This window comes from Manacus candei, unplaced genomic scaffold (genome assembly GCF_025592945.1).
Source record: "Manacus candei isolate 608988 ecotype Guabito, Panama unplaced genomic scaffold, ASM2559294v1 h1tg000057l, whole genome shotgun sequence".
Taxonomy (NCBI): Eukaryota; Metazoa; Chordata; class Aves; order Passeriformes; family Pipridae; genus Manacus; species Manacus candei.
Genome location: NW_026138105.1, coordinates 12,945,270 through 12,958,371, shown reverse-complemented (window position 1 = coordinate 12,958,371; position 13,102 = coordinate 12,945,270). Strand labels below are relative to the sequence as shown.

Here is a 13,102-nt window from a genome sequence, read left to right as displayed (position 1 = left end):
GTGGCCCTTGGGGACATGGTTTAGTGGTGGCCTTGGCAGTGCTGGGATTGGACTCGATCTTAGAAGACGTTTCCGACCTGAACAATTCTGTGATTTTTACAGGTCACTATTTCTGACACTCTCTCTGTAAGAAATGGCCTCTCTTTGCAAAGTTTTACCACCCCTGGTAACCCCCTTACCAGCTCGTGCCAGTGCAAGCACAGTTTTACAGAGATCAGCCTTACCTGGAACAGAAAGAACCCAGTCACCACCAGTTCCTCACGTCCCACCTTTCAGCACTGTGCCAGAGTAAGGTGGTTGTCACTTGCTGTGGTGCAACTCACCCTTGGAGCAGCACATTCCATCTGTTCCCACCTCCCTGTGCATCTGCAGCTCACGGGGTGACAGCCCCACCTTCCACCCCCTGTGTGGGGCTGCTGTGGGGCTTCACTGCCATCCTGACAGCCACTATCACAAACCTCTCTGTTCATATCCCTCCTCACTCTCCCAGAAAGTCCTTCCTTGAGAGAAAAGCCAAGATTAAACACAGGTTTGTATTCAGGTCTCGAAAATGGACTCAATTCCAGCATCCCTCATTTTAACCTCATCTGTTCATCACTCCATAAATATCAACCTGCAAAGCTCTGGACATGTTGCAGTTTAGATCTGTGCTGTCCCCTCAGATTTAATGCCTCCTGAATGTCCATTCATCCTTATGCATCCCCTGGGGACAAAATCAGAGCCAGAGCTCTATGACAAGATTGACAGGCAACCATTTTATGAAATATTTTTCAGAGAAAAATGTCCGCAAAACATCCATTGGACTTTAAAACAAAAATTACACCAGCTCATGTGTCCTACAGTTCTGACAGGTCAGACAAAAGCATTTTTAGACATATATGTATACATTTATATACAAATAATATAAATGTCTATAACTTAGTTATATATATTTAATATTATTGTACGTTGTCACATTGTAGAAATATTTCTACATCGCTTAAATAAATATTTATACATATAAAAATATATATCAGTGTAAATATATTATTTAAAGGTCACAGTTCACAAAGCCAGCCAGCTGTGTTGAAAAAGAGAAAAGGGCAATTTTTACAGAGAGTGGCCTTTGCCCAGAGCTGGGGCTGCCTTCTGGAAACTGCCTTTAGAAAGTTTCAGAAGTTTAGTTTAACTTTGTTCCTTATCAAAAAGAAAAGTAATACTTTCTTGGAAGATAAAGACTGTCTTAATGATGGTTTAAATCTGAGCAACTCAAAAAGAGCATTTTCTTCCAGAGAGCTTGATTCTTCAGCTAAACAGGTGTTACTCAACAGAGAAACCCCATTTGTTTTCCCTTTCTTTACCCGGTATCAAACCCACCTCCTTTCCTGCAGCACACCTACCTGGTCACACAATCCTGCCAAATACTTGTGCACCCATCACTCCTCTTTAGCCACAGAGCAGTGCACTTTTCCTTCCCTTCCTTAGGGGTGTTCTCCCACATCAGGCACCTTCCCAGTTTTCCCTCTCCAATTCCACGCCATGATTTTGGTTTTATGCATTTATCCTTTATCACTGCGACCTTCTCTAATTTCTACTCCCACACTCACCTTCCACATTCTCTGGTCACACGTTTGACACTCCTCCTTCTGCTGACTCCACATCCAGTAACTCTCCAAACAGGATTTCTGTGAGGAACACAACACCTCTTCCCAGGAGATCTCACCAGTTCATTCAGGTCTCCTTCCTGCAGTCACACCTCGGATTTTGCTCCCTGTGTTCCGAGCATCACCAGTGCCAGGGCTGCACCCACCCCCATCCGCTGCCATCTCACATTCCAACTAACCAGAAGTGGTTGTTATGAATCTGAAATGGTTCTGTCTCTCCTTGCGCTCTGCATTTAAAGATCAGTAATTCCTCAGCTGTGCTGACACAGCACAGGAGCCCAGACACGAATTCCCTCTCCTCTGCCAGTAACCTGGGATGGTCCCAGCCCTGGGGTAACAGCCCACATTATTATCCTCTTTTCCTTGCACCAGTACAGGAATAGAGGCATGGGCTGTGCACCACCAGACTGGCCTGGAATCTACAGTACAGCCCTCTGAGTTCACACACCAACTTGCAAAAAATACCTTTCCCTTGTGAGCAGCCTTATCCTTGGCAGGATGCTCCCGACTCCCACTTCTGAGCATGTTCCCGTGGAAGAACATTCCACTGGACTACGAGGTGACTGAGTGCTCAAGCAGTCACACTAAACAGCGATGTGATACGACAGCAAGGAAGTTTCTGGCCTTTATTTGAAGGCTTTTACCAGTTACAGTAAGAATTGTCATTGCAAACCAGGAATTTTTTAAAAAACGAATAATAAAAGTTAAAAAAAAAACCAACAAAACAAACATCCACGAGTCCACCTGCAAGTAAGACATGTTGGTACAGAAAGGAGATGTGCGCTTTTGCTTCTTCCATCCTGTTTGTTTTTCAAATAACTGATAAACTAAGATACTAGGAAAGGTCGGATGCTATTGGAATCATTCCAGCAGGTGAGCATTTAAAATTAACAGCATATACTGTACCAGGGTAACAGAGTAGCTACGTTAAGTCTATGGGTTTGAGTTGGGCTTATTGTAATTTGCTTCCCAAAAAAGGACATTAAAAAACAGATTATGCCAAGATATCTATAACAGAGCCATAAGTTGACTCTATGAGTTTGTCCCCATTCTATTTATAACTCATCTTGGTAGCAAAGAAGTGATGTAAGCAACTGGAAATCTGAGCAGTGTGTGACTGACCAGATTGCCACTGCAATTCAGCTTTATAATGCACGTCCAATATGTCCACACATCCATCAGCCTCCCAAGGCACACCAGCAGGAATTCTGACTCAGCATTCTCCTAGCAGAAAAGGTTGTTTACTTGCTTTGTCCAAAATCAACCCATTTGATGACCTGGGTGCTTCCCAGTTCCACACACACAATCCTGTTAGAAAGAGATTTGAAGCAACCAGGTCCCAGTGCACAACTTCTGGCCTCTCAAAAGTCATCTTCACCTTCAGCCACATCCTGCTGCCATCTTTTGCTTTGAGTTGTTGGAATAATGGAGTATTTAGAGTCGAAAAAAATATGCTTCCGACTTCAAAGCAAGGAAGTAATGGTAAAGAAGATTTTATGTGCATCAAACCCCAGTTCTATGTCTGTGCTTGTGCAGTCCAGCCCCAGCTGTGCCACACCAGCAGGCAGTGCCAGCAGTGCCTGTTCTCCAGAGTAAGGCACCCACAGAGCCCTCAGGGGCAGGGAGGGTGCTCCCCAGCACGGGAGCAGCCCTGCAGGGATCACTTCCCATTCCAAGGTCAGATAAACCCCATGAGCACTTCTCTGCAGATGCTGGTCTGTGCACACAGCTGTGACAGGAGAATTGAAGCTCATCTATGAAACGCACTTCAAATCAAACAAATCAACTCAGTTTACAGTCAGTCTGCTCACAGAGCCTGTTGACAGAAACAATTAACATCTCATTTGTTTATAATTAATAAACCAGCGTTTTAGCAGTTTTAAAACACGTTAAACACACGTATGTGGCAGCATTCCTGTTACACAGCCCCATTCCAACACCATGAGGAGGAGGAAGTCAACACCACACTCACATCCCATCCACTTGTGGGAGGGAAAAATAAAGAGAGGGGGGGAAAAAAAAAAAAAAAAGAACTCAAGCAACCATTTCCCCCAGCACACTCCAAAGAAAGTTCCAAGATTACTGTTACTGGGGTTAGCAATGCCTGGGGCTGGAGAATGGAAGCTGAAATTCCAGGTCCTGCAAGCTTCACCACAAAACTACCACGAGCTCCAGCTCTGCCTAATGGTATCTGAAAGCACGAGAGACTCCAGCAGACATGACACTCTTGAAATACAGAACTTTATTTAGAAACTGCTTAAAATAGAAAAACCCTGTCAAGAAAAATCCAAGTCAAATATGGTTTCTCAGTAAAATGGAGTTTTAGGGCAACAAAAGTCTAAAAGGCCACAAGAGAAATAGCACCACTGCAATTTTAAACAATGGCTAGATACTTGCATTTTTGGCATTCACTGAATTTGGGTTTTTCTCTGAACTTCACAAAGATTCATGCACTACACAATTACCATAAAATGCTCTCCTACACACATTTTAGGACAAGCTACCACCAGAAACAAATGAATACAAGCACAACAGGACTGATCAATCTCAGTAGTGAAGGGGGGTCAGAAGTCTTGCAGGATCTTGCCAAACACAACAGTAATGAGGGGCATGATAGCAAAAAAGGACAGTTAAGGAAAGTACTTTAAATATTAATATTTAAGTTAGTCTCAGTACTGTATTTTCTGCAATAACATTAGCTCTGTTAGCCAGCATCTTTTAGTTTTTACCCCAGAAGACTACTGAACTGGCAAGTATTATTAATATGCCCTGGTTTGAAGGGAAAAAGAAAGAAAACAGAAAAATATCATCCTCATATGCTCATTTCACTTTCATTCAAAGTCAGTTGCACAGTGCAAGTCCTGTTACAACTATTGGGTGTGATCAGCATTCCTTGGGATGGGAAAGGGAAAAATGAGAGACCAGAAAGGACTCCAAAAGAAATGAAAATAAACAGAACAAATAGAAACAAGAGCCAGGAAGAAAAATTATTTCTGAAGGACATTTTAGGCAGTGAGACTGGACGCCCTTTGCTTTTGTTTTTCTTACAGAAAACACAGTACGTTTTGGCAAAGCCACAATGCCACAGAGAAAGGCTTCAGCACTCTTCAAGGTAATTTATGTGTCTCAGCTGTTCATACTCCCTCTAATCTTGTGACAGGCAACATTAAGGCCCATTTCATCGAGAACTAATCACTTAGTAAGCAGCTTTACATAGGAATGGAGTTTTGTTTTAATAGCCCCTTTTGAGCACTTGCTGACACAGTGAGATTGCCACGCAAGGCCTCTCGGACAGCAGTGAATGGAGTTAAACAAACGTCTACCCCAATATGAAGCACATAAAATCTCCCATCACATTACTTCAATTTGGCATATGGAAGCATATTTTAAATACTCTTAAGGCATTTATTATAATTTCTGTGCTGCAATTTCACATTAACTCAATCTTTCTGTGAGTCAGAGTCTTTAATTTCTCTACTACACGCCACCTTAGATACAAAAAGAGTCTTCCCACAAACCAGTGTTTTACCAGCAAACCATTCTGCAACGAGTTCCAAATATTCAGCCTCTTGCTCCCTAAATATACCACCTCGATGTGAATACTGCTCTGCTACAGCGTGAGAAAGAGCTCCTAACTCAAACCCACTGTAAAAGTGAAACTTCCGCAAAGTGCACTTTAAGAAGAGGTACTTTTTGCTTATGAAAAGAAACCAGTGAGTCCTCTAAGAATAAAGTGGAGTATTTTACAGTTAAGCACATGATCTGGGGCAAAGAATTCTGATGTTGCTGCTCTGCTGGTACAGTATGTGGTCTGTTAATACTCTTCTTGTTCCTCCTGCGGTGCTCCTTCGTCAGGTATCACAAAGCCTTCCTGAAGGGGAAGAAAACAAGTGCTTTAATGAAAATCTGATGTCAAACCAGTTCCTAGCTACTCTGTGTGCCTTTCCCCCCCCCTTTTACTTCAGATAGGTACCCTTAAGTCACTATTTACAGTGTCAAGATGCATTACCAGAAGTATTTTCCTCATCTTTGATCTATTTGTTACACACTTCTCATGAAAGGCCAACCTTGTTTGCTGCCTGACTATAATTATGCTATCTGCTCCTTTATTACAGGAAAAAGCTAGGCCATAAACCTCATGGGACAAAAAAAAAAAAAAAAAAAAAAAAAATAGAACTAGAAGGAGCCCTGGAAAGCAAACCAGCTTCCAATTACAAGGGCAGGGAGGAACTGTGCAACCCAATTTATAACAGATTACTTACATCTGTGGCATAAAGAATTTCCACAATCCTCTGCAACACTGGATCATTCTCCCCTTCATTCTCCTGGCAGATCAATTCAATGTTCCTCAATTTGCCAAAGTAGAAGTCTCTCTCCTTCTCCAGATCTTCAACAGTAAGTTTCAATACATTGATCTGCCAAGGGGCATCAATAATAATTTATCCACCAGAGACAGAATTCAGTAGGATCCATGCAAAAGGCGGGTCCCCAAAGTTCTCAGAAGGGTGTTGATATGCAAAGCACTTCAGTAGTAACCAAGATATGAGGGGAGGGGGACTGTGAGAGGAGGAAAAGGGCTATTTCTCCAATTGTAATATTATAACATTGCCACAATGAAAATCCAGTTCAACACATGCAACAACACTTGGAAATTCTAAAGGCTGATTCCATGAAATAGGTAAAGCACTGCCTGCCTGCAGTTCTCCTTGCTCACACATTCTTTCACGACAACTCTCCCGCTGACAGCAGTTTCAGCTGTGTTACACTCAGGATTTCAGTGAAGGAGCAGCTGCTCATAGCTCCATTGGAATGCTGGGAGAGCTGCAACACAGCTGTGGAAATACTTCCCAACCATGCTATGTGTGACACGGCACACACTGGGGTTAAATGTCTGGGCACTGCTGTGCAGGAGGGGTTTCACTCCCATCAGGAGAGCAAGGCATTTTAACAAAGGCTTCCAACTACATGAGTTTAAATGAGCTGACTAGATTCAGACAGTTTTCTTCCATCTGCCCAACCCAGACATTTCACGCTGTTGGAGGAACAAACCTGCACACAACTCTGCCAAGCAGAGGTCACTCCCAGGGCTGTGCTGTACCCACCTGCTCGATCAGTCCGGCCGATTCATCGTCTCCTCCACCCTTTTTGACCATCCCAGACCCAGCTTTGGGAGCTGCTGGGGTCCTCTGTGCAACGATGGGCCTCTGTGGGGCTGCAAGATTAATTCACCAATTAACTCTAATTAATTCTCCCTGCTATAAAGGTACTATCCCCCCTCCAAACGTGCTTAGGCATGCAAGAGTTTGAAGATATGTTCCTTCCTTGACTCCATGTGACATGTGCTTTTTTTTTTTGGCATGGCTTGGCACCAATCCTTGCCATTTTCTCTTTTAGAGAAGACTGTTCTTTCTGTAGCCTCGACACCTGGGTACTACAGCAGCCTCAGTGTTTGAGCCTAACATCTCTGAAACAAGATGCAAAACACTATAAGCCCATACACTAATTTTAAATAGCAACCCAGTCTTCATTTCCCCAGAGTTTTTGATGATCTAGATAATCTTTTAACTAGTTTCTCTACCTGCACTGCCAGTTCCAAGAGATTTTCTGGGTTTGTTCATGACTGGAGCAACAAGATTTGGTGCTATTGTGTCTTGGCCTTGTCGAGCAGCAACAGGATCATACTCCTTCCCATCATAGTTTGCATCAAAAAATTTTTTGAACCACTGAACAAATTCAAAGTTGTCCTGAAATTTTCCTTTCACTAGTTTGTCCACAGGAATTATCTGAAGCAAGGGAAAAAGGAAAAAAAAAAATTACTCATATTAAGGGTAAAGAACCTCTGTAATTTTATATAAAGTTTTAAAATTAATGCACTCAGAAGACATACAAATCTAACTCTTGTCCAATCTAGAGAAAATCCTCCTTGACCACAACTATGTCAAATAGTAGGATTTTTGCTAATAATTGGAATGAAAAACAAATCAGGCTCACGGTGAGAGTCCAAATAATTTTAAATAATTCTGCAGCAAGGTTTCTGCTACATCAAGCTCACACACAAATCTTCCTCTCCACGTGAAGCTGGTTCAGGCAGTGCTGGGTCTGATGAATATGAACTGCTGACCAAATCCACAGCCTGCCAACACACAGAACTGCTGCAAGAGCAAAACATCACCTTTATAGCAGATTCCAGCTTCTCTGGAATGGGGTGTGTAACTGAAGATTATTAAAAAGATGCAGCAAATGGTGAAGTCTTGTCTGTAGGTCACGAGCTGAGGTCCATGACCTGGCAGGGACCAGGAGCCACAACTGTTACATGACCACAGATTCATGGAATCACAGAATGGTTTGGTTTGGAAGGGACCTTAAAGCTCCTCTCATTCCAACCCCCTGCCATGGGCAGGGACACCTTCCACTAGCCCAAGTTGCTCAGAGCTCCATCCAACCTGACCTTAAACACTTCCAGGGATGAGGCAGCCACAGTTTCTCTGGGACACCTGTCCCAGTGCCTCAGTATCCTCACAGGGAAGAGTTTTTTCATAATGACCACTTTCCAAATGACCATTCAGCATTTGGAAGCCACACTGGATGTCCAGGTGTGGACAGACTGCACAAGTCACTGTCCCCAAGCAGAGACTGACTCTGTGTTGGAGCTGCTGCCAGCACACAACAAGCTGTCTTCTTAAAGAAGGAAAAAGCTTTAACACAGGATGTTCTACATCCTACCAAACACACTGTCTGTCACTATCACCTGGATAAATCCCCCTTCCATAAGCAGAACTGTCATTCGATCTGAACAAGCTTTTTCACAGATCTCATTTTCACTCACTAAAAATCACAGGTTTTAATACCTGGAGGTATTTAAAAGCTGTGTAGATGTGGCCCTTGGGGAGGTGGTTTAATGGTGGCCTTGGCAGTGCAGGGGGCACAGTTAGAATCAATGGTCTTAGAGGGCTTTTCCAACGTTAACAATTATATAGTTCTATATACTGGTAAAAAAGAACTTGAAATCCTTAGGACTATCACAGCAGTAGGTTATGGGAGCACACCTCATATAAACATGGTCCAAAAAAGGAAGTTCAGGCAAACCTTATCCAATAGAAATTTCAATATTAGTCAACATAAGTTGCACAGAATTAAAATGGAAACATTCACCTCATCGTTAAGAACAAGAAACCTGCCCTTGGCTGCAGTAAAGCAGATCATGTCCTAAATGAATTGAGGACCCCAATGCAAACCAAAACCAAAAGTTTTGAGATTTACAAACCAAAAGCAAATTCTGTTCCCAGATTTAGTCAACTCTAAATGTGAAAGTACATCCCATCTACACCAACATTAAGAGCACAGAGAAATCAGTTACAGCCCAGCTTACTTTGTCAACACCCATTCGTTTAAAACCTGCTTGTAGAACCTTGAAGTTTTGAATGTACTCATGTTCCAATTTTGCTTGAAACTTCACTTTCTTGAGTGCTACAGAACCTGGGAAGAGCATGTCCATGAACTGACAGTATGCAGCACCTGCCAAAAGGAAAAGAACACAAATCCTGGGATGAATTAAGTCAGCTCAGCTCACTAACCTTCACAAATTACATTCCAGTTAGATCAGCAAACTGACCTGACTCCTCAGCTACACAAGCCCTTAAAGGCAACAAAGGCAAGAAAACAGGAAGCTTCAGTCTCCTTTTTTGTGCAGCATGGCCGCAGATAAGCTTATGGGAGCTGCAGAACCAAACTTTTGGGCTCAGTACTTGAACTCTTATGAATAAGAGCAATCCTGCCTCCACAGTTCAAAGGTAAAAAGAAAAATCCAATGAGTAATTTGACTTGCCTTTCTTCGTGGATATCAGTATAGATCTGAGATGCTACATGTGTTCAACAGGCATGTAATCTCCTCTTAACAACACTAATAGCACTAAATCAGAAAAAGCATTATTCTAAAAATCGCATTTCACCATTATCCAAATTTACTTCCTAGAAATAGAAGCTATACACAATTCAAGGTGCCCTCCAAGATAAAAGGCCAATTAAGCTGGATTATATTTAAAACAGGCCTTAATCAAAGAACTGAAATAAGATAGTGTTTCTATTAATTTTAAATCCGTCATGTCCTCTAATTCAGCTCTTGCTGTAATAAGAGCAAGAGAGGGATTCAGTTCAGCCACAAAGAGCAGATAATCACCTCCAAAAATCAGGTTTTGTAGAATATACACACACAGTAAAAAAAAAAAAATTTAAACTAGATCATCACTCTGAAGTGATGATACACAAGCATGTGCCACTGAAAACACCAGCACAACATTTGGAGCATTATTCCCCCACCAGCATGAATTAATTAAGGAGTAATGGGAACCCTAACCTAAACCATCCAGCAGCTACACAACAAGCTTTTGGGAGCTATCTGAAAACCAAGAAGTAATATATAACAGCATTGCCCCAAACTACTCTATTCATCTCAACCACATTCTATAATAGTTCACTTTCCATCAAGATATTTTGTAGGGGCTCCCACTTTCACCTGCTACCAGAAGACTGACACCATCCACTGATGCAAATTAAAAAAGAAAAAAAAAAAACACCACACCAAAAAAAAAACAACTCTTGCTGTTTGCTCTCCACTGTCTCTCAGTTCACTTGCTGCAGAACTCCAATCCCAACTCAAACACAGAGGACTTGCCAGAAACCAGGGGTTTGCTCACTACTGGCAGTCTGAGAGATAAGCATGATCAAAAGAGGGATCACAGCGTAAGCCAAAGGTCATCTTTTGTGCATTTATGCAACCTCAAACTGTTGCTGTTACTACTGCCCTCGCCAAAGGCAGCAAAGCAAGCTTGGGAACTCCTGCTTCCACAGGACTATGACAGCAAAAGCCACTTCATACCTGCCGAGGCACAAAGCATTTCTGCAGACACAGGAAAGGGACGTTACTCGGTGTGTACATCAACAGCTCTCAGTCTTTCCCTCAAACCAGGTGAGCTGAAATTCTGCAGAGCCAGCACTAATCACCCTCACTTCAACACAGGGCTCTCACAGCATTGAACACTCACACCAGTGCACAACCTCTCTGCTGTGCAAATCAACCCTGCACACGACAGGCTTTTAACCTGCCCATCCGAAAGCAGACAGTGCTTATCACTTCCCTTCCTTCTGTGGGTGTAGATCTTTAGTTCCTTCACCCTCACAGTTTTTTCTCCATCATCACGTTAGACAAAAGGCACCACAAATACCTGTTCAGATATCTATCTTGAGTCCCCTGCTACTCTGTAATCTTTGGGATTGTTTTTTCCAGGCTGTATCGACAGTCCCAAACTTATTTTAAATTTGTTCCCCCTTTTATTCCACATCTCTCATCCCATGAGCAACACCTTAAGTCAAAGACACTGTATGAGCTACACTTCCACTTTTCACTGAGTGCCTGTTGCAGTCACCCAAATCATCTCATACTCAGGTTGCATTTTTAGCCTTGGGTTTTTAGAGCTCTACAAACTATTATCTTTTATTCATTCCTACAAGCCTCCTCCTTCCACACTCCCCTCCCTATTACAACATTTAACTCCATTGCTATACCACAACAACTTCCCCTTTTCTGTCTATAACTGTACATGAGATTCAGCTGTGCTGAAGTCAGCTCAGGCCCAGCTAAGCTGGGCTGACACAGACTGACGTGCCCTGGGACCAGAAGGAGTTGTAAAAGTCCTGCAGGTGACCCCACGAGTCACCAGTTTGCCTTCCTCACACTCCAGTGCTCTTCTATAATTCACAATTGTCTTTGCTAGTTACACGTGTTAAGACTTACTCTACCCATTGAGACTCAATGCTTAATTCCTCATGGGAAAGCACCCTCTTCCTCAGTCTTTTTTTCACATTATTGCCCATTCCTTATGGCACCTATGCTGTAGTGAGTCAGGAGAACGTGCCTTTTCATTACACTGCCATTAACAACCACTTCAATAACACTCCAACCATAACTGGCTCATAACGCTGACCACGAATCTGTTCACACCAGGAACTAAGCCAGGAGCAGGACAGCAGGGCAGCACAGAGGGCTCACACTGCACAGCTGCCCCTCTGCAGAACCAGGGTGCACATCCCATTCGGGACTCTATTTGGGACACCGACTCCTCACCTGAGCACAGCTGTTCGATCTTGGTCAGCGTCAGCTGCAGAGACTCATTGATCCACGCCAGCATGTCATGTCGGCTCAAGTTATCGCTGGTCACTGAAGTAGAATACACATTCACTGCCATTTTCTGAAAGACACAACCGGAGGTGTGAGTGCCGCAGACGCCGGTCCCCCACGCTCAGGGGCTGTGTGGAGGTGGAGCCGCTTCCTTTCGAGCCTTCCCGACACGCCAGCGAGCGCATCGCGACGGAGCTGCCGGCTGCCAACAGCTGGGCGGACCCCCCCTCCCCACGGCCGAACGGGGCTCGGCTCCGCGATTTCCCAGGAAAAATTCGCACCCCGGCGCTCACGTGGGAACCGCTGAAAAGGAATCACGGCCGCGGCAAGCCACTCATCCCCTCTCTTCCCCAGCGCCACCGGGAAGGGCCGGAACACTTCCTGCCCGGCTCACGGTATCTCCCGCGGGATCAGCCCCGAGCGGCCGCTCCCCGCCCAGCCCCGCCGGCACAAAGCGGAGCCGCCGCCGCAGCTGCCGCCGGGCAGGGCCGCCCGCGCCGCGGGGCGGGGCACGGCCCGCTCATACCCCCCATACACAGCCCCCAACCCATCCTCGCCGCCCCCCCGCCGGGCGCTCCGCTCCGCCACCGACCCCCACCCGCGGAGGGGCGCGGCCCGGCCCTGCAGGCCTCGCGCCGGTCCCCTCAGAGCGGCGGCGCCCCGCCGGGCCGCCCCCCGTGCCCCCCGTGCCCCCCGGAGCGCGGGGTCCCCCCCTCCCGCGCGGCGGCCCCGGGCCCGGCCCCGGTACCTGCGCCGCGCTCGCCCCGTGGGCCCCGCGTTCAAACCGGCCCCGCCCGCCCTGACCGGGACCGCGTCACGCGCTCGCTGCGCGCCTGCGTCACGCGCGCGTCACGGCCCCGCGCGGGGAGCGCCGCGCGCCGGGACGGGCCGGCGAGAAGGGGAGGGAGGGCGGGGCCGGTTGCTAAGGGGCGGGGCCAACAGCCGCGTTGCTACGGATGTAAGCCACGCCCACCCGCACTGCCCCGCCCCGCGGGCTCGCCCGCCATTGGCGGAGCCGGTGGCCCCGCCCACACCGAGGGGTCCCGCGTGCCCGAGGGGTCGCGCCGGGATCGGGAACGAGGGAGCGGCGGGGGAATGGGGGGACCGACCCCCGGGTACAACCGGGACCGACCACCCTGCACCAACCACCCCGCACCGAGCACTAGGTACCAACCCCCCGGTACAGCCAGGCCCAGACCCCAGCACAGCCCAGCCCAGACTGATGGGCTCTTGTATTTCAATCTGAAATTAAGGGCGTTTTTTCTGAACTGGTAGAATTGTGCAG

General features: G+C 45.9%; 1 protein-coding gene across 1 annotated transcript; it reads right to left on the bottom strand.

Moving 5' to 3' along the window:
- Positions 1 to 2,255: 2,255 nt before the first annotated feature.
- On the bottom strand, positions 2,256 to 12,674 carry MAPRE1 (microtubule associated protein RP/EB family member 1). Its single transcript, XM_051803197.1, has 7 exons — positions 12,566 to 12,674; positions 11,764 to 11,887; positions 9,013 to 9,158; positions 7,222 to 7,426; positions 6,746 to 6,855; positions 5,906 to 6,058; positions 2,256 to 5,514 (listed from the first exon to the last, which is right to left on the bottom strand). Exons 2-7 carry the CDS (start codon positions 11,882 to 11,884, stop codon positions 5,458 to 5,460), a joined length of 792 nt encoding a protein of 263 aa, XP_051659157.1. The 5' UTR covers positions 11,885 to 11,887; positions 12,566 to 12,674; the 3' UTR covers positions 2,256 to 5,457.
- Positions 12,675 to 13,102: the final 428 nt, after the last annotated feature.